General features: G+C 44.5%; 5 protein-coding genes across 5 annotated transcripts in view; 4 read left to right on the forward strand and 1 right to left on the reverse strand.

Annotated features, from left to right (window-relative positions):
* Positions 1–27802, reverse strand: part of LOC310642441 (C-type lectin lectoxin-Lio2-like) — a 310859-nt gene that overhangs the window by 264933 nt on the left and 18124 nt on the right. The window lies entirely within an intron of this gene.
* LOC310642709 (olfactory receptor 5V1-like) lies at positions 3564–4523 on the forward strand (the record flags this gene model as incomplete). Its single annotated transcript, XM_083366596.1, has 1 exon — positions 3564–4523. The coding sequence occupies one exon, from the start codon at positions 3564–3566 to the stop codon at positions 4521–4523; it is 960 nt and encodes a 319-aa protein (XP_083222722.1).
* Positions 10299–11234, forward strand: LOC310642710 (olfactory receptor 5V1-like; the record flags this gene model as incomplete). The annotated part of the gene is made up of 1 exon (XM_083366597.1): positions 10299–11234. One exon carries the CDS (start codon positions 10299–10301, stop codon positions 11232–11234), a length of 936 nt encoding a protein of 311 aa, XP_083222723.1.
* Positions 15728–16687, forward strand: LOC310642711 (olfactory receptor 5V1-like; the record flags this gene model as incomplete). Its single annotated transcript, XM_083366598.1, has 1 exon — positions 15728–16687. One exon carries the CDS (start codon positions 15728–15730, stop codon positions 16685–16687), a length of 960 nt encoding a protein of 319 aa, XP_083222724.1.
* On the forward strand, positions 23890–25179 carry LOC310642712 (olfactory receptor 5V1-like; the record flags this gene model as incomplete). Its single annotated transcript, XM_083366599.1, has 1 exon — positions 23890–25179. Exon 1 carries the CDS (start codon positions 24220–24222, stop codon positions 25177–25179), a length of 960 nt encoding a protein of 319 aa, XP_083222725.1. The 5' UTR covers positions 23890–24219.

The raw sequence follows: 27802 nt of genomic DNA on the forward strand, positions 1-27802 counted from the left end.
GTAAGCAGAGCTGGCTGAGGAATTCTGGGAGTTGAACTCCACAAGTCTTAAAGTGGCCAAGTTGGAAGACCCTTGGACCACATGTAGTACAGCATCCACTTTCCAAATTGTCAATAGTTTTTACTAATCATCAAATCCGTATGTCATAATTTGTTTTGTTTTTTTACTTCTTGTAAAAAGCCCACCAGTGGGTCCCATTTAGAAGTAAATTTTGTTGCTGTCTTTTCTCTAACGAGAGCCATTCATTTTGCCATCTGTTCCAGTCCCACTACTTTTACCAACTGCTCTTCCATTGTCAGTATAGTAGAATCTTTCCAATGTTGAGTATATAGGAATTTTACTGCTGCAACCAAATGTAAGATTGACGTACCATGATTTGTTTTTCTAAAATTTTGTCCATTGACCCTAATAAAAAAAAAAGCTCTGGTCTAAAGTGTATTTGAATTAATGTCTATGTTTCTCAAGGAAGGTGTTTTGTCGACCCACCTATGAAAAATGAAAGCTGTGCAGTTGAACTGTGGTAGAAGGACTTTCTAAAGGTGCCTGCAAAACCATTTCCATGATAAAACGAATGGAGATTAACTCTAAGAACATGAGTAGCTAGCTCTTGCACCTTTTAATAGAGTAATTCTATTTAAAATTAAAATAACAATAGAAATTAATGCAAATTAAAAACAAGGAAAAGAAAGAAAAATTAGAAGGTGAAGAAAAGAGAAAAAGGAAAAATAGAGACTGTGGTCTTGTGGTCTTTTGACGAGGAGCAACTGTCTGGACTACTTGTGGGTGATCTCAAATCCTCTCTTAGTCCAGAGAGGAAACATTGAAGAGCCGGTCTATTCATCAGCTCTTCATTCCGCCATCGACTTCATTTTCTGTGGACCAATCTTCAGCCCACCATATCTTCCCGAAAGTTTGACGTAGCTTTTGTGGAAAAAAACAAATTTTACTCCACCCATCCATCCACACATTAACCCACCAAATCATCCATCCACCCATTCATTCCTCCATCGTTCCATGCATCTATCTGCTCAACCATCCATCCATCCACCCACCCACCCATCTATTCATTGACCCACCAACTCATCCATCCATGTATCCATCCATGTACCCAACCAACCAGCTGGCCCCTTTCTCTCTATTAGGAAAACAAGTTTAGATGTGTGAACGTTGAGAAAAAGGATTTACATGAACTTAAAAAGGGGTGGCCATTCCCTAGCCTGTTGTCCTACATATTTGTTTGACCTTAAATGCCCTAATTCCCAGCCTGCACATTTCTAGCAGAGGGGCGGCTTGTGAGGGTCTGCGATGAAATCCCTCAAGGTGTTTTGGAAAATGAATCTGAGGGTCATTAATTGATTGCTGCTTGCTAGCAAGGAGAGATGATGAAATTCTTTGCATTTGTTATAAATGGATCGTGATGATGGAGAATTGGATTGCACCCCTTGTGCTGTGCTTGTTTCGGCACACAAACCCATCACGAGGTCCCTTAACTCTCATTTCATCATCCCAGAAAGTTGGACCAATTACCGTAGCTAACTCTCTCGTCAATGCTGGTTATTCCCACCAGCAGCCTCTTCTCCTGTGAGATGGTCCAGGGAAATCAGCTCTGTTCTTGGGCACAGAGTCGAGTCCCAGAGTGGTAAAACCTTCATTTCCAGCTCCAGTTGCAAAGTGGCAGCTAAGCAATGAAAGTCTTCTCTTCTCAGCCAGCAATTTGTTCTTTCAGCTCAATTTTCTGCTCTGCAGGTGGACTTTTGGCTCAGCCACCGCCATTCTCATTGTGTCTGAATCCATCTGTGGGGGAGAGCTTGAGTCTGCTTGAAGCACAGCTGGTCTCCTGCATGTGGGACAACCAGCCAAGGCCAGCTGTTTCGCAGTCCAGCCAACATCCTCTTTAAGGAGACAATTGCAAGGAGAGATTGACCATGGAAAGGAGAAGGAAGTGCATGACCAGGAATGCAAGATTCAACCCAGGAATATCCATTTAGGAGACCTCTCTGAGGGGACAACAGTTGTAACTGTCAACAATCCAGACCTTTCTATCCTTCCTCTCTGTCCTGCTCCAAAGATGGACTTGGACTAGGCAAATTGGTCCATTTGGCCCTTCAGAGAGGCAGTCCAAATGAAAGCTGGCTGCAGGAAACATACGGAGTTATATTTCCTGACAGGCAAGGGAGTTGATGAGATTCAACAGAAGTCAATCCAAGCACATCTTCATACCATATAACTAAATTATGGATATATATTAAGGGCCATTAGTTTTGGTGGATTTCTGTTGGCTCTTGACCATGATAGCAAGAAGCTCCTGCAGACGTAATACATCTGGGTATAAAATGCAAGGCTGCTTTTAGGCTCGTCAGAGGGAATTTGGAAAATGACCTGCTTCCCTCACTGTAAACCTCAATCTTGCAAGTAAAACCAGATCTTCTAAAACATCTCTACAACTGGAGGCCACTTTCTCCTTCTGATCCCAACATCTTTTCATCCAATTGGTAGACCTCACTTATTTTTTTGGAAATCTGAAAGACGGTGGAGGTTTATTATCTCCCTTAAAACTGTATTAATCTCAGGTAATACCATATGCAGACCTAATGCTAAATGAGGTTGGACCTTCATATGAGTGAGGTGAGACAACATGGGACAAAGACCTTTAGATTTCTAAAGAGCAAGGGTGGACAGACCTGTTTTGTGTTGAAGCTCAGAGCAAGTCAACTATTTTCTTAAGAGACGCAGGATGTCCAAAGGGATGGTATAGCTGGACTGTGTTCCACATTGACTTAGAAAATTGATGGTCCTTCCTGAAATTAGGAAGGCAAAGAACTCAAGTAAAGGAAACGTGACAGTCTTTGATTCAACGGTTCCTTGTTCATGCTGCTCTCAGCTTCAACAACATGCTTTAAAAGAATCCAAACAATTAGACAATGTAGGAAACACATAAATAGTCTTTAACCTGGAGGATCTTCACAGCCTTCTCAGTTGCAGTTGGCACTGATTCTTGGAAGATCAATTGCCTGGAAAAGAGTAGGACCCACTGGAACATCAAAGATGTCTAAGCTGATGATCTCCTGAAGGATTGAAGGAAAACCTGCTAATCCAGCTGAGAGTCATAACCCACCAGGGTTTGGAGAAGGCAGATATTTTGGTATGTGGGAATGAACCTGGGAGATGGGAAGAAGGGAAGTGGCCTAGAGAACAATCAGATAAGACAGAGTAGAGCTCACAGAGAAAGGAACTCAGAAATGAACAACTGCCCAGGATGTAGAACAAGATGGCAGGACATTTGTACTCTGCTAGGGCTTTATTGTAGCCATACAATAAAGTTCAATTAACTCATCTGGTTGTGATTCCTCTCTGGTCTATCTGGGAAGATTGACAGCAGGGCTGAAGGACTGCTACTTCCTGAGTAGGGTTTCTGGAACCGGTGTGGTGGCTTCCTCTCCAAGAAAGCCGTTGGTCCTCTTTGTGGAATATGCTTCTGATGCCATATTTGGAAGGGGTGTTGTCAGGGTCCATTGCCACTCACTGCTTTCTTAGGAAGAATTTATCTCTCTTCACAGGTGTCGATGTTCTTCCTGATGGATGCCCACAACCAAACACAGGAAAAGGAATTCACCTTCCTGGCATTCTCCATATTCCAGAGACACCACGTCCATTTTTTCCTGGTGTTCCTGGCTGCCTATTTGGTGACTCTGCTGGGCAACATCATGATCATAACCCTGGTTCTCCTGGATTCCCATCTTCACACCCCCATGTACTTCTTCCTCAACCAGCTCTCCTGCTTGGATGTTTGCCTTTCTTCTGTGGTGGTGCCAAAGATCTTGGCAAACCTCCTATGCCGAGAGCAGACTATCTCCTATAACGGATGCCTGGCACAGGTCTTCTTCCTGATTGGCTTTGGAGGATGTGAGCCAGCACTGCTGGCCGTCATGGCCTATGACCGCTATGCTGCCATTTGTCAGCCTTTGCATTATGTCCATGTGATGAGACACAAGTTGTGCATCCAGTTGTCTGTGGCCATTTGGCTCTGGGGCTTCCTGGACTCAGCTATCTATGCTGCTCTGGCCTCGAGATTGCATTTTTGTGGAAACCACCAGATTCTTCACATCTGGTGTGATGTTCCTCCACTGCTGAAAATTGCCTGCAGTGACATCCGGGTGAACAAACTGGTCAATCGCATCACCAGCACCTTGGTTGGCCTCGGTCCCTTCCTCTTCATCATCCTGTCCTATGTCTGCATTTTGGCCTCCATTCTCCGGATTCCCTCCAGCACCGGCAGACGCAAAGCCTTCTCCACTTGTGCCTCACACATTGCTGTTGTAACTCTTTATATTGGAAATGGGTTCCTGAACTACAACCATCCAAATTCTGGCTACTCCCTAGAAAGCGACACCCTGATTTCCATCATGTTTTGCATTGTCACCCCCATGTTGAACCCCTTAATCTACAGCCTCCGCAACAAGGAGGTGAAGGAAGCCAGGAGGAGGGTTTTCAGCTGTTGGAGAGCAGCCTTGTCTTCATGTTGAGGTGCTTTTCTCTTTGAACCTCACATTTGTTTGCTCCGCAGGAAAAATGAAAGTGGTGCAGAAGAACCTGGGACAAAGACTTTCTACAGATGCCTGCGAAATTTCCCTTTGAGGAAAGAAAATGGGGCTTTGTAAGAACACGAGTAGCTGGGTGGTGCAGACAATGCAAGCCATGGACTTCACCACTCCAGATTGTATCCTGATCAATCAAGGGGACTTGCAGGACCTGCACACAAATGTAATTCCCTAATCCTAGAATCCTCTGATAAGCAGGGGCACATGGTTTTGGACTGTGTCGGTAAAACATCATGGCTTGTAAACATTTTTATAGTCACATTTGCGTTATCCCAGAAGCAGCCACTATCAAATGTAGAATTCAGATTAGGAAAAAATAAATGATTCTGTTGACAAAAGAATATATGACAATGTGTGGAATGCAGGGAAGGCAAGAAGGCAAATGAGGATAGAAATATATAAGAGATCTAATGAATGGTTAAGGTGTGATGGAGTTCAATACACGCTCCTCTTACCTCATTCTTTTAATTTTTATTGTATTGGTTCCTATTGGCTTTCTCTCTGTGTGTCTTTCTTTGGGTGGATTTTTTTTTAATTTCACAAACTTTGACAGATCATTTAAACAGGAATAGCCAGAAGGATACAGGAAGCTAAGCAGAAAATAAAGAGCTGCTATTAAATCATAAGTAAAAACATCAAAGAGAAAATTGACAATGCACTCTCCACTTCGTTTTATTTTCCCACTTGCACCCACAAACTAAATATCTGTATTGTACTTTGCACATTAATTGTGGAGATGATTATTAGCATCTATTTGGCCTTTTCTTCTGTTGTTTTGATTGGTCCCTTAACTCTTTTCCTAAGAACTGATTTCTAATTGTTTGAATTTTCCATGTTGTGTCACATGTCCTATATAAGACCTTCCTGCGTAAATATTTTTAGTCTTTATTATACGTCTGAGCAAGTCTCCAGTTTTGGTCACCTGGTCTTCTCTTATCAGCACAAATTCACCTGTGCCAAATTCATTCCTCTGGCCTCAACATTAAATTGTGATATCTTTTATGTTTTTTTGCGATTATTCCTAATAACAATATTTGTGGCATTTGTTCAATGCCTGTGTTGACAATGTTATGAAGGTTTTGATGCCTTTCTTTTGAATAATTTGATTTTTTTCCATGATTCTCAGATGTGATAAAACACTCTTTCTTTGCTGCAGCCAGTGTGGCCTTTCCATGTTCTCACATGCATGTGCCCCAGGTTTTGCTCCAGTGTCTTCCCTGTCCAAGGGATGGAGTCTCCGGCTGGGTCAGGCTGGGTCATTTCTCCACTCCACAGCAACCAAGAGAGACCCTCTCCAGCACCATAGAACATAGAATAACAGAGTTAAATGGTCCTTGGAGGTCTTGTAGTCCAACCCCCTACTCAAGCAGGAGACAAATGGCTCTCCAATCTCTTCTAGAAAACCTCCAGTTTTGGAGCATTCACAACTTCTGGAGGCAGGTAGTTCCACTGCTTAATTGTTCTAACTGTCAGGAAATTCCTCCTTAGTTCCAGGTTGCTTCTCTCCTTGATGAGTTTCATCCGTTGCTTCTTCTGCCTTCAGGTGCTTTGGAGAACGGCTTGACTCCCTCTTCTTTGCGGCAGCCCCTGAGATATTGAAAGACTGCTATCATGTTACCCCTCGTCCTTCCCTTCATTAAACTGGACATACCCAATTCCAGCATGTTTTAGCTTCCAGTCCCCTGATCATCCCTGTTGCTCTTTAAAGCCCTGCAATTGTACAGAGCCAGGTGCTCTGTGGGTTCAGGTTTTCCTAAGGATGTCAGCCTGTCCTACCAATTAAGCAGAGCATGGTGCTAATCCCTTCTCCCAAATGTTGTCATCTAATGGAAGCTGGGAAGGGTGCCTTTTTCATGGCAGCCCTCCCCTGTGGAAGGCTCTTCCCTCTGACTTTCAGCAGGTCTTTACCCTCTTAGACTTCCCTAAAGCTTTGAAGTCCTTTCCCCCTCCCCCCCAAGTGCTGGGATAAAGTTGGCTAACCAAACATCTAGGTCAGGGGTAGGCAACCTTGGCTCTTTTATGACTCATGGACTTCAACTCCCAGAATTCCTGAGCCAGCCATGCTGAGGGGAAAGGGAGAGGTTTCCAAGCTGAGTCACGCTGGCTGAGGAATTCTGGGAGTTGAAGTCCAAGAGTCATAAAAGAGCCAAGGTTGCATGTGTGTGTATGTGTGTGTGTGTGTGTGTGTGTGTGTGTGTGTGTGTGTAGTCCCAGACACGGGACAAATCTTATTTCCTGTTTCAGCCTAGCCCAAGGCCATCTACAGGCAGTAGCCATCTACAGGCAGTAGCCACAGCAGTGGCAGCTCATATTTGTGTAAATTTTTTTTTTGGCTTGCTAACAAAGAATAAAGGGAGACTGATATGATCATTTCAAACTTATTTGTTCTCATCAGTCAGCCATACCCTTCTGAGATTCGAACCTGGGCCCGACTGCGTCTTAAGCAGTTGTTTTAACCCCTAGGCCACAGGCTCTCTCTCTCTCTTTGTCAGCTGAGAAACAAGGAAGCAAGGAAGATATGTGTTAAATGTTTGTTAAGCATTCAGAATACACTTGCTTAGTCCCAGACACGGGACAAATCAGCACGGGACTTGCTAAATAAAATAATAAAATAAAATAATAAAATAAAATAAAATAAAATAAAATAAAATAATAATAAAATAAAATAATAATAAAATAAAATAAAATAAAATAAAATAAAATAAAATAAAATAAAATAAAATAATAAAATAAAATAAAATAATAAAATAAAATAAATAAAATAAAATAAAATAATAAAATAAAATAAAATAAAATAAAATAATAAAATAAAAAATAAAATAAAATAAAATAATAAAATAATAATAATAATAATAAAATAAATAAATAAAGAGCATAAACAGTGTACAAGAAGGTCTTCCTGTGTAACTCTGTCCTCTATTCCCTTCACAATCTCTGCTCACTCTGAAATCCTTCTGGGCACCTCCACAAGTTCTTTATGCAGAAAAGAGGAGTATTTCTCCCAGTTGACGCCTTTAACAAACTGGCCTTATACTTGAGTGCTGCATAGAGAGCCATGGAGCCTTATTATTACAAGGTCCAGCTGGGCATCATTAAATGTCACCCTAAGAAAGTGTCATAGCTGTAGGAGAGAGAGACTGGCCAAGCCAGGGGAAGGAGTCAAATGTGAAATTAATCTGGCATCCATAAGGTAAAGATTACCCCACACATGCATGCTAGTCGTTTCCAACTCTAGGGGCCGGTGCTCATCTCTGTTTCAAAGCCGAAGAGCCAGCACTTGTCCGAAGACGTCTCCGTGGTCATGTGGCCGGCATGACTAGACGCCAAAGGCGCACGGAACGCTGTTACCTTCCCACCGGAGTGGTCCCTATTTTTCTACTTGCATTTTTATGTGCTTCCGAACTGCTAGGTTGGCAGAAGCTGGGACGAGTAACAGGCGCTCACTCTGTTATGCGGCACTCGGGATTCGACCCACCAAACTGCCGACCTTCTGATCGACAAGCTTAGCGTCCTAACCCACTGAGCCATTGCGTCCCTGGCATCCATATGTGCCTTCTTTTTAATGCTCTTGAAGTCATTTCTAGAGCACAAGCTAAAAGCAAATGAGACAACTGGTTTCAAGTTCAAAACTGAAAAAGGTGCTTCTGCTTTGTCCTCTCCATTTCTCCCCATCTCCTGAATCCAAGGCAAGGCAAGGCAAGGCAAGGCAAGGCAAGGCAAGGCAAGGCAAGGCAAGGCAAGGCAAGGCAAGGCAAGGCAAGGCAAGGCAAGGCAAGGCATCCTTTATTTTCATATATTTTTTTACTGTGGGCACAACGGCACACATCAAAAATGAAATTTAGTTGCCGCTCTCAAAGTGAAACACATACATGGTTAATGCTGTATGGAATGAAACCATGGCCGACTCTGGATGTTCTGCTACAGATGTTCTCTGCCTGCTAACAAGTCCCAGAGAAGTCAGCTTTGCCCCCGAGGATCCCTTCTGCCTGCCCTCCCACCTGTTCTCCCTCCAGGATCCCAGGCAGGAATACTCCCAGGCCCCAGTGCCAAGTCACACTTTTCCCCACGAGCACCACCTGCCACGGATAATGCAAGCAACTCCGAGACTTGCTCTCTTGTAAGGATGAACGTCTGAACACCTCCCTTCCTGCTCTGTTGCTCCCACTTCGTTGCACCTGAACCCAACTGTGGGAGAAGGTGGGGAGAGGATGAGTCTGCTTCAGCTGCAGCTGGTCTTCTGCAGGTGGGATAACCAGCCAAGGTGAGCTGCTTTGGGGTCATCAAGGATTCTCCTGTTTGGGATGGGGTGGCATTAAAGGAAGATTTTGTCCCTTAAGAAGGAGGAACCTGCAATCTCCATCTAGGGAATCTTAGAAGTGGCCAGGTCTTTTCTCTGCGTGAGACCCACAATAGATCACAGCTTGTCATTTTCTACCCATCCAGCCTCTCCCATCCCTCTTAGGTTGAAGTGCTGTTCCAAATGTGGACATTAAATGGAGAAAACAGCTCCCTAGTTGAAAGCTAGGCGTTGGAAACTTACATAAATACCTTGCTACCATGACTAGCATCAATCTACAATCCATATTTGACTTGTATTCCATGAAGTTGTTGGTTTAACTATCTTGGATCTGGATCCCCTCAAGTTCTCCTGCCTCTCCTATAACAAAAGAAGTATATAAATGGGCAATGTTCCAATACTGGAAAATCAAAGCTATCCCGTTACTAGTCCTCCTTCTCCCAGCAAGTCATTTGTCTAGAATCTGGTTCTGATATCAAGCTTGGAATTGATGTTCCTCAAAGTTTGCACACTGAATTCTCCAGAAATGAAGGGAGAAAATTAAGCTTGGCTCCATTGGGTCTGGACACCCAGTTTTCCTTGCATCTAATTCTCATCCAAATATCTTGAGGAATTAGGTCTTCACTAAGTGGAGGAGATCTCTAAAGTTTCATCCTTCCGTGGAGACCTCAAATAATGACATTGTAATTTTACCTCCGAAGGAGAATACCGCATATGTAGCTCAGGATTGCAATGAGGGGATTAAATGCAACCTGTTTTCAATAGAATTAACTGGTCCATCTGACCTGCATTGTACACCTTGGGGTTAACTTCAGATTGCACACCTCTAGCCCAAGGGATGGCCTTCTTAAAAAAGAAATCCCTGATAGAAAGAAGCTTGAGCCATTTAGCTGGTCTTAACAACCAATAAAGGAGAATATTTGTAGCTCAGGAATGAAATCAAGGCTCCTTGGTGCTCTGAGCTTGGCTGTTTTCTTGCGGACGTTTCATGACCCAACTATGTTCCATAGTTTTATGACCCAGCTATGTTCCACCATCAGTGCTAGAAGGGAGTGGGGTTGAAGAAGGAGGAGGAGGACTGTGGGGTCCTTGGTGCTCTGTTTTCTTGCAGACGTTTCATGACCCAACTAGGTAACATCATCAATGCTAGAAGGGAGTGGGGTTTGCAGAGTGGAGGAAAGAGAGGAGGTGGAGGAGAATGACAATGACAATGACAATGTGGTCTTTGTTGCTCTCTGAGCTTGGTGGTTTCTTGCCGATATTTCATTACCAAACTAGGTAACCCCATCAATGTTAGCGATGTGATTCCTCTAGCCCTGATGATGTTACCTAGTTTGGGTAATGAAAACTGTGTTTTCTTCTCGTGTTTTTTCCTCTCTTCTCAGCTGTACATTTTCTTACCCATGAATGCACGAAACCAAACACGAGGGGCAGAATTCCTCTTCCTGGGTTTCTCCCACCTGCTGAGCTACAAAACTCACCTTTTCCTGGTGCTGCTTGCTGCCTATGTGGCTACTCTGATGAGCAACATCATGATTATAATCTTAATTCTCCTGGATTCCCGTCTTCACACCCCCATGTACTTCTTCCTCAGCCAGCTCTCCTGCTTGGATGTTTGCCTTTCTTCTGTGCTGGTGCCAAAGACCTTGGTGAACTCCCTACGCCAAGAGCAGACTATCTCCTACAACCAGTGCCTGGCACAAGCCTTCTTCCTGATTGGCTTTGCAGCATGGGAGCTGGCCCTGCTGGCTGTCATGGCCTATGACCGCTATGCTGCCATCTGCCAGCCTTTGCACTATGCCCACCTAATGAGAGGCAAGTTGTGCATCCAGCTGTCTGTGGCCATTTGGCTCTGGGGCTTCCTGGATTCAGCCATCCACATTGCCCTGGCCTCCAGGTTGGACTTTTGTGGAAACAACAATATTCCTCACATCTTTTGTGATGTTCCTCCATTACTGAAAATTGCCTGCAGTGATACCTCGGTCAACGAATTGGCCAATCACATCACCAGCATCTTTGTAGGCCTCGGTCCCTTCCTCTTCATCATCCTGTCCTATTTCTATATTCTGGCCTCCGTTATGCGAATTCGCTCCAACACGGGCAGGCGCAAGGCCTTCTCCACTTGTGCAGCACACATTAGTGTGGTAACTCTGTTTGTTGGTAATGGAGGTATGAATTACAACCAACCGAGTGCTGGATACTCTCTGGAGGTTGATGCTTTAATCTCCATCATGTTTTGCATCGTCACCCCCATGTTGAACCCCTTGATTTACAGCATCCATAACAAAGAGGTGAAGGGGGCCCTGAGGAAGCTTCTCAAGAGCTGGAAGAGAGCATAGCTGTCATTTTGGGAGGAGGATCGGTGTTTTTTTTAATATAACGATTACATTTTTATACAACATAAAGATAAAATCTAACAGACAGAAATGGCCAGAGTCAGGGATAGGTAGAATAAAGTGAAAGAGAGAGGAGTGGAGTACAGAAAACAAACAACTATAGAAATATAAAAAAGAGACTTCCAACTTTTTTTTATAAAGTTTATTTATTCAGCCTCTTAGTTTAGGGCAGGGGTCTTCAAACCTGGCCCTTTTATGACTTGTGGACTTCAACTCCCAGAATTCCTCAGCCAGGCACGTGTCTGGCTGAGGAATTCTGGGAGTTGAAGTCCACAATTCCTTAAAGGTTCATAGTTCCCTTACACTGGCTGAGGAATTCTGGGAGTTGAAGTCCACAAGTCTTAAAAGGGCCAAGTTTGAAAACCCCTGGTTTAGGACAATATAGGTAGTCCTGTACTTATGACCGCAGCTGAGTTCAAAATTTCTGCTGCTAAGCAAGACAGTTGTTAGGGGAATTTTGCCTCCTTTTTATGACCTTCCTTGCCACAATTGTTAGGTGAATCACTGAAGTTGTTAAGTTAGTCACATGGCTGTTAAGTGAATCTGGATTCCCCCACTGACTTTGCTTGTCAGAAGGCCACAAAAGGTGATCACGTGACCCCAGTACACTGCAACCATCATAAATATGAGTCAGTTACCAATGTCTGAATTTTGACCATGTGACCACGGGGATGGTACGACAGTTATAAGTGTGAAAAACAGTCATAAGACATTTTTTCCCAGTGCTGTTGTAACCTCGAACACTCACTAAATGAATTTGTGTAAGTCAAGGACTTAATCAGGGCTCTTCAAACTTGGCCACTTTAAGACCTATGGAGTTCAACTTCCAGAATTCCTCAGCCAGTAGGCCGAGCCAGTAAGCTCAGCCAGTAGGCTGAGGAATTCTGGTAGTTGAAGTCCACAGCCCTTAAAGTGGCCAAGTTGGAAGACCCTTGGACCACACAGCATCCACTTTCCAAATGGTCAATAGTTTTTGAATCATCAAATCCATATGTCATAATTTGTTTTGTTTTTTTACTTCTTGTAAAAAGCCCACCAGTGGGTCCCATTTAGAATTAAATTTTGTTGCTGTCTTTTCTCTAACGAGAGCCATTCATTTTGCCATCTGGTCCAGTCCCACTACTTTTACCAACTGCTCTTCCATTGTCAGTATAATAGAATCTTTCCAATGTTGAGTATATAGGAATTTTACTGCTGCAACCAAATGTAAGATTAATGTACCATGATTTGTTTTTCTAAAATTTTGTCCATCGACCCTAATAAAAAAAAATCTCTGGTCTAAAGTGTATTTGAATTAATGTCTATGTTTCTCAAGGAAGGTGTTTTGTCGACCCGCCTATGAAAAATGAAAGCAGTGCAGTTGAACTGTGGTAGAAGGACTTTCTAAAGGTGCCTGCAAAACCATTTCCATGATAAAAGGAATGGAGATTAACTCTAAGAACATGAGTGGCTAGCTCTTGCACCTTTTAATAGAGTAATTCTATTTAAAATTAAAATAACAATAGAAATTAATGCAAATTAAAAACAAGGAAAAGAAAGAAAAATTAGAAGGTGAAGAAAAGAGAAAAAGGAAAAATAGAGACTGTGGTCTTGTGGTCTCAGCACGAGGAGCAACTCTCTGGACTACTTGTGGGTGATCTCAAATCCTCTCTTAGTCCAGAGAGGAAACATTGAAGAGCCGGTCTATTCACCAGCTCTTCATTTCGCCAAAGTCATCGACTTCATTTTCTGTGGACCAATCTTCAGCCCACCATTTCTTCCCCAAAGTTTGACGTAGCTTTTGTGGAAAAAAACAAATTTTACTCGACCCATCCATCCACACATTAACCCACCAACTCATCCATCCACCCATTCATTCCTCCATCGTTCCATGCATCTATCTGCTCAACCACCCATCCATTCATCCACCCACCCACCCATCCATTCATCCACCCACCAACTCATCCATCCATGTATCCATCCATGTACCCAACCAACCAGCTGGCCCCTTTCTCTCTATTAGGAAAACAAGTTTAGATGTGTGAACGTTGAGAAAAAGGATTCACATGAACTTAAAAAGGGGTGGCCATTCCCTAGCCTGTTGTCCTACATATTTGTTTGACCTTAAATGCCCTAATTCCCAGCCCGCACATTTCTAGCAGAGGGGCAGCTTGTGAGGGTCTGCGATGAAATCCCTCAAGGTGTTTTGGAAAATGAATCTGAGGGTCATTAATTGATTGCTGCTTCCTAGCAAGGAGAGATGATGAAATTCTTTGCATTTGTTATAAATGGATCGTGATGATGGAGAATTGGATTGCACCCCTTGTGCTGTGCTTGTTTCGGCACACAAACCCATCACGAGGTCCCTTAACTCTCATTTCATCATCCCAGAAAGTTGGACCAATTACCGTAGCTAACTCTCTCATCAATGCTGGTTATTCCCACCAGCAGCCTCTTCTCCTGTGAGATGGTCCAGGGAAATCAGCTCTGTTCTTGGGCACAGAGTCGAGTCCCAGAGTGGTAAAACCTTCATTTCCAGCTCCAGTTGCAAAGTGGCAGCTAAGCAATGAAAGTCTTCTCTTCTCAGCCAGCAATTTGTTCTTTCAGCTCAATTTTCTGCTCTGCAGGTGGACTTTTGGCTCAGCCACCGCCATTCTCATTGTGTCTGAATCCATCTGTGGGGGAGAGCTTGAGTCTGCTTGAAGCACAGCTGGTCTCCTGCATGTGGGACAACCAGCCAAGGCCAGCTGTTTCACAGTCCAGCCAACATCCTCTTTAAGGAGACAATTGCAAGGAGAGATTGACCATGGAAAGGAGAAGGAAGTGCATGACCAGGAATGCAAGATTCAACCCAGGAATATCCATTTAGGAGACCTCTCTGAGGGGACAACAGTTGTAACTGTCAACAATCCAGACCTTTCTATCCTTCCTCTCTGTCCTGCTCCAAAGATGGACTTGGACTACGCAATTTGGTCCATTTGGCCCTTCAGAGAGGCAGTCCAAATGAAAGCTGGCTGCAGGAAACATACGGAGTTATATTTCCTGACAGGCAAGGGAGATGATGAGATTCAACACAAGTCAATCCAAGCACATCTTCATACCATATAACTAAATTATGGATATATATTAAGGGCCATTAGTTTTGGTGGATTTCTGTTGGCTCTTGACCATGATAGCAAGAAGCTCCTGCAGACCTAATATATCTGGGTATAAAATGCAAGGCTGCTTTTAGGCTCGTCAGAGGGAATTTGGAAAATGACCTGCCTCCCTCACTGTAAACCTCAATCTTGCAAGTAAAACCAGATCTTCTAAAACATCTCTACAACAGGAGGCCACTTTCTCCTTCTGATCCCAACATCTTTTCATCCATTTGGTAAACCTCACTTATTTTTTTTGGAAATCTGAAAGACGGTGGAGGTTTATTATCTCCCTTAAAACTGTATTAATCTCAGGTAATACCATATGCAGACCTAATGCTAAATGAGGTTGGACCTTCATATGAGTGAGGTGGGACAACATGGGACAAATACCTTTAGATTTCTAAAGAGCAAGGGTGGACAGATCTGTTTTGTGTTGAAGCTCAGAGCAAGTCAACCGTTTTCTTAAGTCTATGATGAAGAGATGCAGGATGTCCAAAGGGATGGTATAGCTGGACTGTGTTCCACATTGACTTAGAAAATTGATGGTCCTTCCTGAAATTAGGAAGGCAAAGAACTCAAGTAAAGGAAACGTGACAGTCTTTGATTCAACGGTTCCTTGTTCATGCTGCTCTCAGCTTTAACAACATGCTTTAAAAGAATCCAAACAATTAGACAATGTAGGAAACACATAAATAGTCTTTAACCTGGAGGATCTTCACAGCCTTCTCAGTTGCAGTTGGCACTGATTCTTGGAAGATCAATTTCCAGGAAAAGAGTAGGACCCACTGGAACATCAAAGATGTCTAAGCTGATGATCTCCTGAAGGATTGAAGGAAAACCTGCTAATCCAGCTGAGAGTCATAACCCACCAGGGTTTGGAGAAGGCAGATATTTTGGTATGTGGGAATGAACTTGGGAGATGGGAAGAAGGGAAGTAGCCTAGAGAACAATCAGATAAGACAGAGTAGAGCTCACAGAGAAAGGAACTCAGAAATGAACAACTGCCCAGGATGTAGAACAAGATGGCAGGACATTTGTACTCTGCTAGGGCTTTATTGTAGCCATACAATAAAGTTCAATTAACTCATCTGGTTGTGATTCCTCGCTGGTCTACCTGAGAAGATTGACAGCAGGGCTGAAGGACTGCTACTTCCTGAGTAGGGTTTCTGGAACCGGTGTGGTGGCTTCCTCTCCAAGTAAGCCGTTGGTCCACTTTGTGGAATATGCTTCTGATGCCATATTTGGAAGGGGTGTTGTCAGGGTCCATTGCCACTCACTGCTTTCTTAGGAAGAATTTATCTCTCTTCACAGGTGTCGATGTTCTTCCTGATGGATGCCCACAACCAAACACAGGAAAAGGAATTCACCTTCCTGGCATTCTCCATATTTCAGAGACACCACGTCCATTTTTTCCTGGTGTTCCTGGCTGCCTATTTGGTGACTCTGCTGGGCAACATCATGATCATAACCCTGGTTCTCCTGGATTCCCATCTTCACACCCCCATGTACTTCTTCCTCAGCCAGCTCTCCTGCTTGGATGTTTGCCTTTCTTCTGTGGTGGTGCCAAAGATCTTGGCAAACCTCCTATGCCAAGAGCAGACGATCTCCTATAACCAATGCCTGGCACAGGTCTTCTTCCTGATTGTCTTTGCAGGATGTGAGCCAGCACTGCTGGCCGTCATGGCCTATGACCGCTATGCTGCCATTTGTCAGCCTTTGCATTATGTCCATCTGATGAGACACAAGTTGTGCATCCAGTTGTCTGTGGCCATTTGGCTCTGGGGCTTCCTGGACTCAGCTATCTATGCTGCTCTGGCCTCGAGATTGCATTTTTGTGGAAAACACCAGATTCTTCACATCTGGTGTGATGTTCCTCCACTGCTGAAAATTGCCTGCAGTGACACCCGGGTGAACAAACTGGTCAATCGCATCACCAGCACCTTGGTTGGCCTTGGTCCCTTCCTCTTCATCATCCTGTCCTATGTCTGCATTTTGGCCTCCATTCTCCGGATTCCCTCCAGCACCGGCAGACGCAAAGCCTTCTCCACTTGTGCCTCACACATTGCTGTTGTAACTCTTTATATTGGAAATGGGTTCCTGAACTACAACCATCCAAATTCTGGCTACTCCCTAGAAAGCGACACCCTGATTTCCATCATGTTTTGCATTGTCACCCCCATGCTGAACCCCTTAATCTACAGCCTCCGCAACAAGGAGGTGAAGGAAGCCAGGAGGAGGGTTTTCAGCCGCTGGAGAGCAGCCTTGTCTTCACGTTGAGGTGCTTTTCTCTTTGAACCTCACATTTGTTTGCTCCGCAGGAAAAATAAAAGTGGTGCAGAAGAACGTGGGAGAAAGACTTTCTACAGATGCCTGCAGAATTTCCCTTTGAGGAAAGAAAACGGGTTATTTTTGTAAGAACACAAGTAGCTGGGCATGCAGACAATGCAAGCCATGGACTTCACCACTCCAGATTGTATCCTGATCAATCAAGGGGACTTGCGGGACCTGCAAACAAATGTAATTCCCTAATTCTACAATCCTCCAATAAGCAGGGGCACATGGTTTTGGACAGTGTCGGTAAAACATCATGGCTTGTAAACATTTTGATAGTCACGTTTGCATTATCCCAGAAGCAACCTCTATCAAACGTAGAATTCAGATTAGGAAAAAATAAATGATTCTGTTGACAAAAGAATATGTGACAATGTGTGGAATGCAGGGAAGGCAAGAAGGCAAACGAGGATAGAAATATATAAGAGATCTAATGAATGGTTAAGGTGTGATGGAGTTCAATACACGCTCCTCTTACCTCATTCTTTTAATTTTTATTGTATTGTTTCCTATTGGCTTTCTCTCTGTGTGTCTTTCTCTGGGTGGAATATTTTTTTAAAATTTCACAAACTTTGACAGATCATTTAAACAGGAATAGCCGGAAGGATACAGGAAGCTAAGCAGAAGATAAAGTTGTTGTTGTTAGCTGCGAAGTCGTGTCCGACCCATAGTGACCCCTTGGACAATGTTCCTCCAGGCCTTCCTCTCCTCTACCATCTTCTGGAGTCCATTTAGGCTCACGCCAACTGCTTCAGTGACTCCATCCAGCCACCTCATTCTCTGTCGTCCCCTTCTTCTCTTGCCCTCAATCTTTCCCAGCATGAGGCTCTTCTCCAGTGAGTCCTTCCTTCTCATTAGGTGGCCAAAGTATTTGAGTTTTAGCTTCAGGATCTGGCCTTCTAAAGTGCAGTCAGGGTGGATCTCCTCTAGGACTGACCAGTTTGATCGCCTGGCAGTCCAAGGGACTCGCAGGAGTCTTCTCCAGCACCATAGTTCAAAGGCCTCCATTCTTTGACGCTCAGCCTTTCTTATGGTCCAACTTTCACCGCCATACATTGCAACTGGGAAGACCATAGCCTTGACTATACGCACTTTTGTTGGCAGGGTGATGTCTCTGCTTTTTAGTGTGCTGTCTAGATTTGCCATGGCTTTCCTCCCCAGGAGCAAGCGTCTTTTAATTTCTTGGCTACAGTCCCCGTCTGCGGTGATCTTGGAGCCCAGGAAAATAAAATCTGTCACCACCTCCATTTGTTCCCCAGAAGATAAAAGAGCTGCTATTAAATCATAAGTAAAAACATCAAAGAGAAAATTGACAATGCACTCTCCACTTCTTTTTATTTTCCCACTTGCACCCACAACCTAAATATCTGTATTGTACTTTGCACATTAATTGTGGAGATGATTATTAGCATCTATTTGGCCTTTTCTTATGTTGTTTTGATTGGTCCCTTAACTCTTTTCCTAAGAACTGATTTCTAATTGTTTAAATTTTCCATGTTGTGTCACACGTCCTTTATTTTTTTATTTTTTATTATTATTTATTTATTTATTTATTTATTTATTTATTTATAATGAGACTTGTATGCCGCCCTATCTCCCGAAGGACTCAGGGCGACTAACAACAATAAAATACAAATGAATACAAATATTAAAAAAGAATTAAATTGTGTCAAAGTCCCATTAAAACCAATAAAAACATTTAAAATCATAATTAAAAACCCCATTATCATCAGTCCAGGTCGGCCTGTTGGAAAAGATATATCTTAAGGTCACGGCGAAAGGACCGGAGATCCGGGGCCATCCGGAGCTCCCGGGCGAGTTGATTCCACCAAGCAGGTGCCCCAACAGAGAAGGCCCTCCCCCTGGGGGTCACCAGCCGACATTGTCTGGCCGACGGCACCTTGAAGAGGCCCTCTCTGTGTGAGCGTACTGGGTGATGGAAAAACGTTCCCGGCAGCAGACGGTCCTGCAAATATCCCGGGCCTAAGCCATGTAGGGCTTTATAGGTAAGAACCAGCACCTTGAATCTCATCCGGAGGGCAACCGGTAACCAATGCAGCTCACGCAGGAGGGGTGTAATATGGGAGTATCGGGACGCTCCCATCACAACATGCTCGGCTGCATTCTGCACCAGCTGAAGCCTCTGGGTGGTCTTCAAGGGCAGCCCCATGTAGAGAGCATTGCAGTAATCTACCCGGGAGGTGACGAGCGCATGAGTGACCATACGTAGAGCATCTTGGTCCAGATAGGGTCGCAACTGGCACACCAGGCGAACTTGTGCAAATGCCCCCCTGGCCACGACTCCAACATGATTTTCTAAACTGAGTCATGCATCCAGGAGGACCCCTAAGTTGTGCATCCATCAACAGGAGGCAACACCCCTCCCTCCATAACCAAAGATGGAAGATCTTGGACTACACGAGATGCCGATACATAAAGCCACTCAGTCTTGGCCGGGTTGAACTGGAGCCTGTTCTTCCCCATCCAGATTCATACTGCTTCTAGGCACCGGGACATCACGTCAAGGGCATCACTGGGTTGGTTCGGGGTGGAGATGAAAAGCTGGGTATCATCCGCATATTGATGATACCTCACCCCGAAACCACGGATGATCTCGCCCAGCGGCTTCATATAGATGTTGAACAGGAGGGGAGAGAGGACCAGCCCCTGAGGCACCCCACAATCAAGGGGCCTCGGGGTTGACCTCTGTCCTCCTGCCAACACCGTCTGTGAACGGCCCGAGAGGTAGGAGGAGAACAACCATAAAATGGTGCCTCCCACTCCCAACCCCCGGAGACATCGCAGCAGGATACCATGGTCGATGGTATCAAAAGCCTCTGAGAGATCTAATAGGATTAGGACAGAGGAATAACCCCTATCCCGAGCCTGCCAGAGATCATCCACCAGCGCGACCAATGCCATCTCCGTGCTGTACCCGGGCCTGAAACCCAATTGGTACGGGTCCAGATACTCAGTTTCCTCCAGGACCAATGGGAGTTGCCATGCCACCACACTCTCAACAACCTTCGCAAGAAAGCAAAGGTTGGAGACAGGATGAAAGTTATTCAAAATGGCCGGGTCCAGGGCAGGTTTCTTGAGGAGGGGCCTCACCACCACCTCCTTCAAGGTGGCAGGGAAGCACCCCTCACTCAAGGAAGCATTAATCACTGCCTGGAGCCCCTCTTCTTTGTGGCAAACCCTCTGATATTGGAACAGTGCTATCATGTCACCCTTAGTCCTTCTCTTCACTAATTTGGCCATACCCAATTCCAGCAACCCTTCTTCTACATATGTTTTAGCCTCCAGTCCCCTAATCATTTGAAACTTAACATTAAGAAAACCAAGATCATGGCATCAGGCCCTCTCAATTCCTGGCAAATAGATGGGGAAGAAATGGAGGTAGTGACAGATTTTATTTTCCTGGGCTCCAAGATCACCGCAGATGGGGACTGCAGCAAAGAAATTAAAAGATGCTTGCTCCTGGGGAGGAAAGCCATGGCAAATCTAGACAGCACACTAAAAAGCAGAGACATCACCCTGCTGAGCACCAAAGAATTGAGGCGTTTGAACTCTGGTGCTGGAGAAGACTCCTGCGAGTCCCTTGGACTGCAAGGCGATCAAACCGGTCAGTCCTAGAGGAGATCAACCCTGACTGCTCTTTAGAAGGTCAGATCCTGAAGTGGAAACTCAAATGCTTTGGCCACCTAATGAGAAGGAAGGACTCACTGGAGAAGAGCCTCATGCTGGGAAAGGTTGAGGGCAAGAGAAGAAGGGGACGACACAGAAGGAGGTGGCTGGATGGAGTCCCTGAAGCAGTAGGCGTGAACATAAATGGACTCCAGAAGACGTTAGAGGACAGGAAGGCCTGGAGGAACATTTTCCATGGGCTCGTGATGGGTCAGACATGACTTCACAACTAACAACAACAACAAACCCTAATCATTTTTGTTACTCGCTAGAGTCTCAACATCTTTTTCACATTGATGTGACCAAAACTGGATGCTGTAGTCCAGGTGTGGCTTTACCAAGGCCTTGTAAAGTGGTATTAACATTTATTTATTTATTTATTTATTTTATTGAGATTTCTATACCGCCCTTCTCCCTAAGGGACTCAGGGCGGTTCACAGGGCATATATAAATAGCAGTACAAAAATTAAAAGAAAATTAAACCAATGCCCAATTAAAATACAACAATGATAAAATAATAAAAACCAATAAAAAACCCATATACCCCTATCAGGCCAGACCAGCTAATTCAAATAAATGGGTCTTCAACCCGCGACGGAAGGATCGAAGGTCCGATGCCGTCCGGAGCTCAACCGGCAGTTGGTTCCATAATGCCGGAGCACCCACAGAGAAGGCCCTCCCCCTGGGGGCCACCAGTCGACATTCCCTGACCGGAGGCACCCTGAGGAGGCCCTCTCTGTGGGCACGCACAGGGCGGAGGGGAGTTGACGCCGGCAGCAGGTGGTCCTCAAGGTATCCCGGACCCATGCCATGTAAGGACTTAAAGATCATAACCAAGACCTTGAACCTTACCCGGAAGACAACTGGTAACCAATGCAGCTCGCGGAGCAAAGGTGTAACATGATCATGTGATCTTGATTCTATCCCTCTGTTAATGCAGCGTAGCACTGTGTTGGCTTTTGGGGCAGCTGCGGCACACGGCTGCCTCATATTTAAGTGATTGCCCACTAGGACTCCAAGGTCCCTCTCACAGTTACTACTACTGAGCAAGGTGCCACCTATACTATACCTGTGCATTTGTTTTTTCTTGCCTAAATGTAGAATCTTACTTTTTTCACAACTGAATTTCATCTTGTTGGATAGCGCCCAGTGTTCGAGTCTGTCCAGATCCTTCTGTATCTTAAGCCTATCTTCTGGAGTATTGGCTATTTCTGCCAGATTGGTGTCGTCTGCAAATTTGATGAGTTCCCCATCTATCCCCTCATCCAAATCATTAATGAAGATGTTGAAGAGTACTGAGCCTAAAAGAGGCTTGGGGTAGCCCACTGCATACTTCCCCCACAAAGATGCAGTTCCATTGAAGACTACATGTTGAGGGGGGTTGGTCAGCCAGTTATGAATCCATCTGGTGGTGATGCTGTCGAGCCCACATTTTTCTATCTTATCAAGTAGTAGGTTGTGATCTACTTTATCAAATGCCTTACTGAAGTCCAAGTAAATTATATCCACAGCATTCCTCTGGTCCACTAATTTTGTCACCTGGTCAAAGAATGCAATAAGATTTGTCTGGCATGATCTGTTTTTGACAAACCCATGTTGGCTTTTGGTATATCTCTAGGCGTTCACTGCTTCGTTGCCTGATTATCTTTTCCCGAATCTTCCCAGGTATTGAGGTCAAGCTGATAGGTCTGTAGTTTCCTGGATCTATTTTTTTCCCTTTTTTGAAGATGGGAACTACATCAGCTCTCTTCCAGTCCTCTGGTAGTTCCCCAGTGCTCCAGGATCTTTGAAAAATATAGTTCAGTGGTTCTGAGATCACGTCTGCCAGTTCCTTGAGAAGCTTGGGGTGTAATCCATCTGGTCCTGGTGGTTTGAACTCGTCTAGGCTGGACAGGTGCTCACTTACCATTTTCTTGCCTATCTTAACTTGCGTTTCTATTCTGTTTTTTATGGTTTTGTTTTTGATAGGTTGGACTGTTTCTTCCCTTTGTGTAAAGACAGATGCAAAAAAAATAGTTAAGTAGTTCTGCTTTCTCTCTGTTGCTTGTCAACTTCTTGCTACTTTCTCCACTAATGGTCCCATCATTTCTTTGACTTTTTTCTTATGTTTTACATGTTGAATGAAGTTTCTTTTTGTTATTTTCCACCCATCCACCCTTTCATTGACCCACCAACACATCCATCCATTTATCCACCCACCCACCCACTCATCCTTCCATGCATCTATATACCCATCCATCCACTCATTGACCCACCCGTTCATCCCTCCATGCGTCTATCCACCCACCCACCCATCCACTCAATAACCCACCAACTCATCCATCCATGTACCCAACCATCCAACCGGCCCCTTTCTCTCTAATAGGAAAACAAGTTTAGATGTGTGAATGTTGAGAAAAAGGATTCACATGAACTGAAAAAGAGGTGGCCATTCCCTAGCCTGTTGCCCTACAGATTTGCTTGACCTCAAGTGCCCTAATTCCCAGCCTGCACATTTCTAGCAGAGGGGCGGCTTGTGAGGGTCTACGATGAAATCCCTCAAGGTGTTTTTGAAAATGAAATGATGAGATGATGAAATGAGATGATGAAATTCTTTGCATTTGTTATAAATGGATCGTGATGATGGAGAATTGGATTGCACCCCTTGTGCTGTGCTTGTTTGGGCACACAAACCCATCACGAGGTCCCTTAACTCTCATTTCATCATCCCAGAAAGTTGGACCAATTACCGTAGCTAACTCTCCCTCGTCAATGCTGGTTATTCCCACCAGCAGCCTCTTCTCCTGTGAGCTGGTCCAGGGAAATCAGCTCCGTTCTTGGGCACAGAGTCGAGTCCCAGAGTGGTAAAACCTTCATTTCCAGCTCCGGTTGCAAAGTGGCAGCTAAGCAATGAAAGTCTTCTCTTCTCAGCCAGCAATTTGCTGGTCCAGTTCAGATCCATCTGAATGTTTTGGCCGCTCCCTTGCGAAATGTGGGGACCCTGAGCTCGGGAAAGGACTACGAGGAGTCAAAAAGATGCTTTTCCAAATTTGCTGAATCCAGGTGTGTAGTCAGCTTTACCTGCTGCCTTTGATTTCATGGGCTTCTGCCTAAGGCTTCCTCCCACAGCTGGCTCTGTGCAATAGGGTAGCGCAGGGGTCTCCAAACTAGGCAACTTTAAGACTGGTGAACCTTAAGACTCCCAGAATTCCTCAGCCAAGATCCGGCTTTTAGTTTTAGCCTACGCTTTGACTCCATAGCTTTGGATGTTTTCATGCAGCGTCTTCTTGAGGTAGCCTGGAGTGACATGGCTCCAAGGCAGCCATCTTGACTTTCCTCCTTCTTGCCTTCCATCTCAGTTCTTCTGTTGGGTTGAGAACTTGATTGTTTTTTCTGTCTTTTCTTGTTGTTGTTGTTTTTGGTTTTTTTCCTGGCTGGTCTTCCTGATTCTTTTCCTCTTCCAACTCCAACTCTTACCTCAGAAATCTTTCCCTCACAATCGTTCTGAGGAAAGGCAATCAATAATTTTGTCTCCTTGGTTTTCCTTCTTGCTGCCTCCTTTGCCTTTTCTCCTCAGAGTAGTCTGTGGTTTTGTTTCAATTTTCACTTTGGTTCCTGGACTCCCGTTTACTTAGCTTCATCCTGAGGAGACCTGTGGAGTCAGATCTCCAGGCAGTTTCTTGACTTTCCCTCTTCTTATCTCCCATGTTTTGTCCTCAAATAATTTCTGTGTTATTCTTCCCTCCATTTTTCAGGCTCCGTTTTCACTCGCTGCTTTCTTCAGAAGAATTTTTCTCTCTTCCCAGGTGTCTATGTTCTTCCTCATGGATCCCCACAACCAAACACAGGAGACAGAATTTATCTTCCTGGCATTCTCCATATTCCAGAGACACCACGTCCATTTTTTCCTGGTGTTCCTGGCTGCCTATTTGGTCACTCTGCTGGGCAACTTCATGATCATAACCCTGGTTGTCCTGGATTCCCATCTTCACACCCCCATGTACTTCTTCCTCAGCCAGCTCTCCTGCTTGGATGTTTGTCTTACTTCTGTGGTGGTGCCAAAGACACTGAAGAACCTTCTACGCCAAGAGCAGACTATCTCCTATAACGGATGCCTGGCACAGGTCTTCTTCCTGATTGTCTTTGCAGGATGTGAGCCAGCAGTGCTGGCCTTCATGGCCTATGACCGCTATGCTGCCATCTGCCGACCTTTGCACTATGCCCACCTGATGAGGGGCAAGTTGTGGGTCCAGCTGTCTGTGGCCATTTGGCTCTGTGGCTTCCTGGACTCAGCTATCTACACTGCCCTGGCTTCCAGGTTAGAGTTTTGTGGAAAACACCAGATTCTTCACATCTGGTGTGATGTTCCTCCACTACTGAAAATTGCCTGCAGTGACACCTGGGTGAACAAACTGGCCAATTACATCACCAGCGTCCTGGTTGGCCTCGGTCCTCTCGTCTTTATTATCCTGTCCTATGTCTGCATTTTGACCTCCATTCTCCGGATTCCCTCCAGCACCGGCAGACGCAAAGCCTTCTCTACTTGTGCCTCACACATTGCTGTGGTAACTCTTTTTATTGGAAATGGGTTGCTGAACTACAACCATCCAAATTCTGGCTACTCCCTAGTAGGCGACACCCTGATTTCCATCATGTTTTGCATCGTCACCCCCATGCTGAACCCCTTAATCTACAGCCTCCGCAACAAGGAGGTGAAGGAAGCCAGGAGGAGGGTTTTCAGCCGCTGGAGAGCAGCCTTGTCTTCACGTTGAGGTGCTTTTCTCTTTGAACCTCACATTTGTTTGCTCCGCAGGAAAAACAAAAGTGGTGCAGAAGAACTTGGGAGAAAGACTTTCTACAGATGCCTGCAGAATTTCCCTTTGAGAAAAGAAAATGGGTTTTTTTGTAAGAACACGAGTAGCTGGGTGGTGCAGACAATGCAAGCCATGGACTTCACCACTCCATATTGTATCCTGCTCATTCAAGGGCCTTGTGGGACCTGCAAACAAATGTAATTCCCTAGTCCTAGAATCCTCCAATAAGCAGGGGCACATGGCTTTAGACTGTGTCGGTAAAACATCATGGCTTGTAAGCATTTTGATAGTCACATTTGCGTTATCCCAGAAGCAACGTCTATCAAACGTAGAATTCAGATTAGGAAAAAATAAATGATTCTGTTGATCAAGGAAGACGTGACAATGTGTGGAATGCAGGGAAGGCAAGAAGGCAAACGAGGATAGAAATATATAAGAGATCTAATGAATGGTTAAGGTGTGATGGAGTTCAATACACACTCCTCTTACCTCATTCTTTTAATTTTTATTGTATTGTTTCCTATTGGCTTTCTCTCTGTGTCTTTCTTTGGGTGGATTTTTTTTTTAATTTCACAAACTTTGACAGATCATTTAAACAGGAATAGCTGGAAGGATACAGGAAGCCAAGCAGAAGATAAAGAGCTGCTATTAAATCATAAGTAAAAACATCATAGAAAGAAATGACAATGCACTCTCCACTTTCATTTATTATCCCAGTTGCACCGACAACCTAATCATTTGTATTTTACTTTGCACATTAATTGTGGAGATGATTATAAGCATGCCAAATTCACTCCTCTGGCCTCAACATTAAATTGTGATATCTTTATGTTTGCTGTGATTATTCCAAATAGCAATATTTATGGCATTTGTTCAATGCCTGTGTTGACAATTTTATGAAGGTTTTGATGCCTTTCTTTTGAATAATTTGATATTTTTTTCATGATTCTCAGATGTGGTAAAACTCTCTTTGCTGCTGCCAGTGTGGCCTTTCCATGTTCTCACAAGCACATGCCCCAGGTTTTCCTCCAGTCTCTTCCCTGTCCCAGGGATGGGCCAAGCTGGGTCATTTCTCCACTCCACATCAACCAAGAGAGACCTTCTCCAGCACCATAGAACATTGAATAACAGAGTTAAAGGGGCCTTGGAGGTCTTCTAGTCCAACCCCCTGCTCAAGCAAGAGACCCTATACCATTTGAGAGAAATGGTTGTTCACTCTCTTCCTGAAAACTTTCATTCTTGGAGCATTCACAATGTCTGGAGTGATTAATTGTTCTAACTATCAGGAAATTCCTCCTTAGTTCTAGGTTGCTTCTCTCCTTGATGAGTTTCCATCCGTTGCCTTCATGTCCTTTGGAGAATAGGTTGACCCCCTCTTCTTTGTGGCAAACCCTCTGATATTGGAACAGTGCTATCATGTCACCCCTAGTCCTTCTCTTCACTAATTTGGCCATACCCAATTCCAGCAGCCCTTCTTCTACATATGTTTTAGCCTCCAGTCCCCTAATCATCTTTGTTGCTCTTTCTAGAGTCTCAACATCTTTTTCACATTGTTGGGACCAAAACTGGATGCTGTATTCCACGTGTTGCTTTACCAAGGCCTTGTAAAGTGCTATTAACCCTTCACACGATCTTGATTCTATCCCTCTGTTAATGCAGCCTAGCTCTGTGTTGGCTTTTTTGGCAGCTGCAGCACACGGCTGGCTCCTGTTTAAGGGATCGTCCACTAGGACTCCAAGGTCCCTCTCACTGTTACTACTATTGAGCAAGGTACTACCTATACTATACCTGCACATTTGTTTTTTCTTGCCTAATTGTAGAATCTTACTTTTTCTACCATTGAATTTCATTTTGTTAGTTAGAGCCCAATGTTCAAGTCTGTCAAGATCCTTCTGTATCTTATTCTGGAGTGTTGACTATTCCTGCCAACTTGGTTCTGAATGAACCTTTATTGTCAAAGTACAACCATGTATACATTGAGATTGGCTGAGCCTCCCTTTCTGCCCCACCACCATCACAACTGACAGTGACAACAAACCCACCATCTTGTTACACCATGTGAGCTAATTACACAACACAGTGGCCTTGCAAGTTCAATCATACATAAAATTATAAAATTATTTCCCTTTCAAGAGCCTGACAGCCCTTGGATAAAAGCTGTTCTTCAGCTTGTTGGTACAGCTGGCTATACTCCTGTATCTCCCACCCGATAATAGGAGAGTAAAGAGATACCGTCCAGGGTGTGAGTCGCCCCTGAGAATTTTCCTCACTCTTCCAAGGCAGCGAGCCCTGGCAAGGTCATCCAGTGGTGTCAGGGCACAGCCCACAATGTCTTGTGCTGTGCTCACTACCCTCTGTAATACTTTCCTATCCGTGGCTGTCAGACCAGCATACCAAACCACAATACAGTACTAGAGGACGCTCTCTATAGTAGACCGGTAAAAGAGGGTCATTAGCCATTGTTCTACCCTGTTCTTCCGCAGGACCCTGAGGAAGTGGAGTCTCTGTTGGGCCTTTCTGGCCACCTGGGTGTCATCTGCAAATTTTATGAGTTCCCCATCTATCCCCTCATCCAATCATC

This window comes from Vipera ursinii, assembly GCF_947247035.1.
Source record: "Vipera ursinii genome assembly, chromosome: 6".
NCBI classification, from domain to species: domain Eukaryota; kingdom Metazoa; phylum Chordata; class Lepidosauria; order Squamata; family Viperidae; genus Vipera; species Vipera ursinii.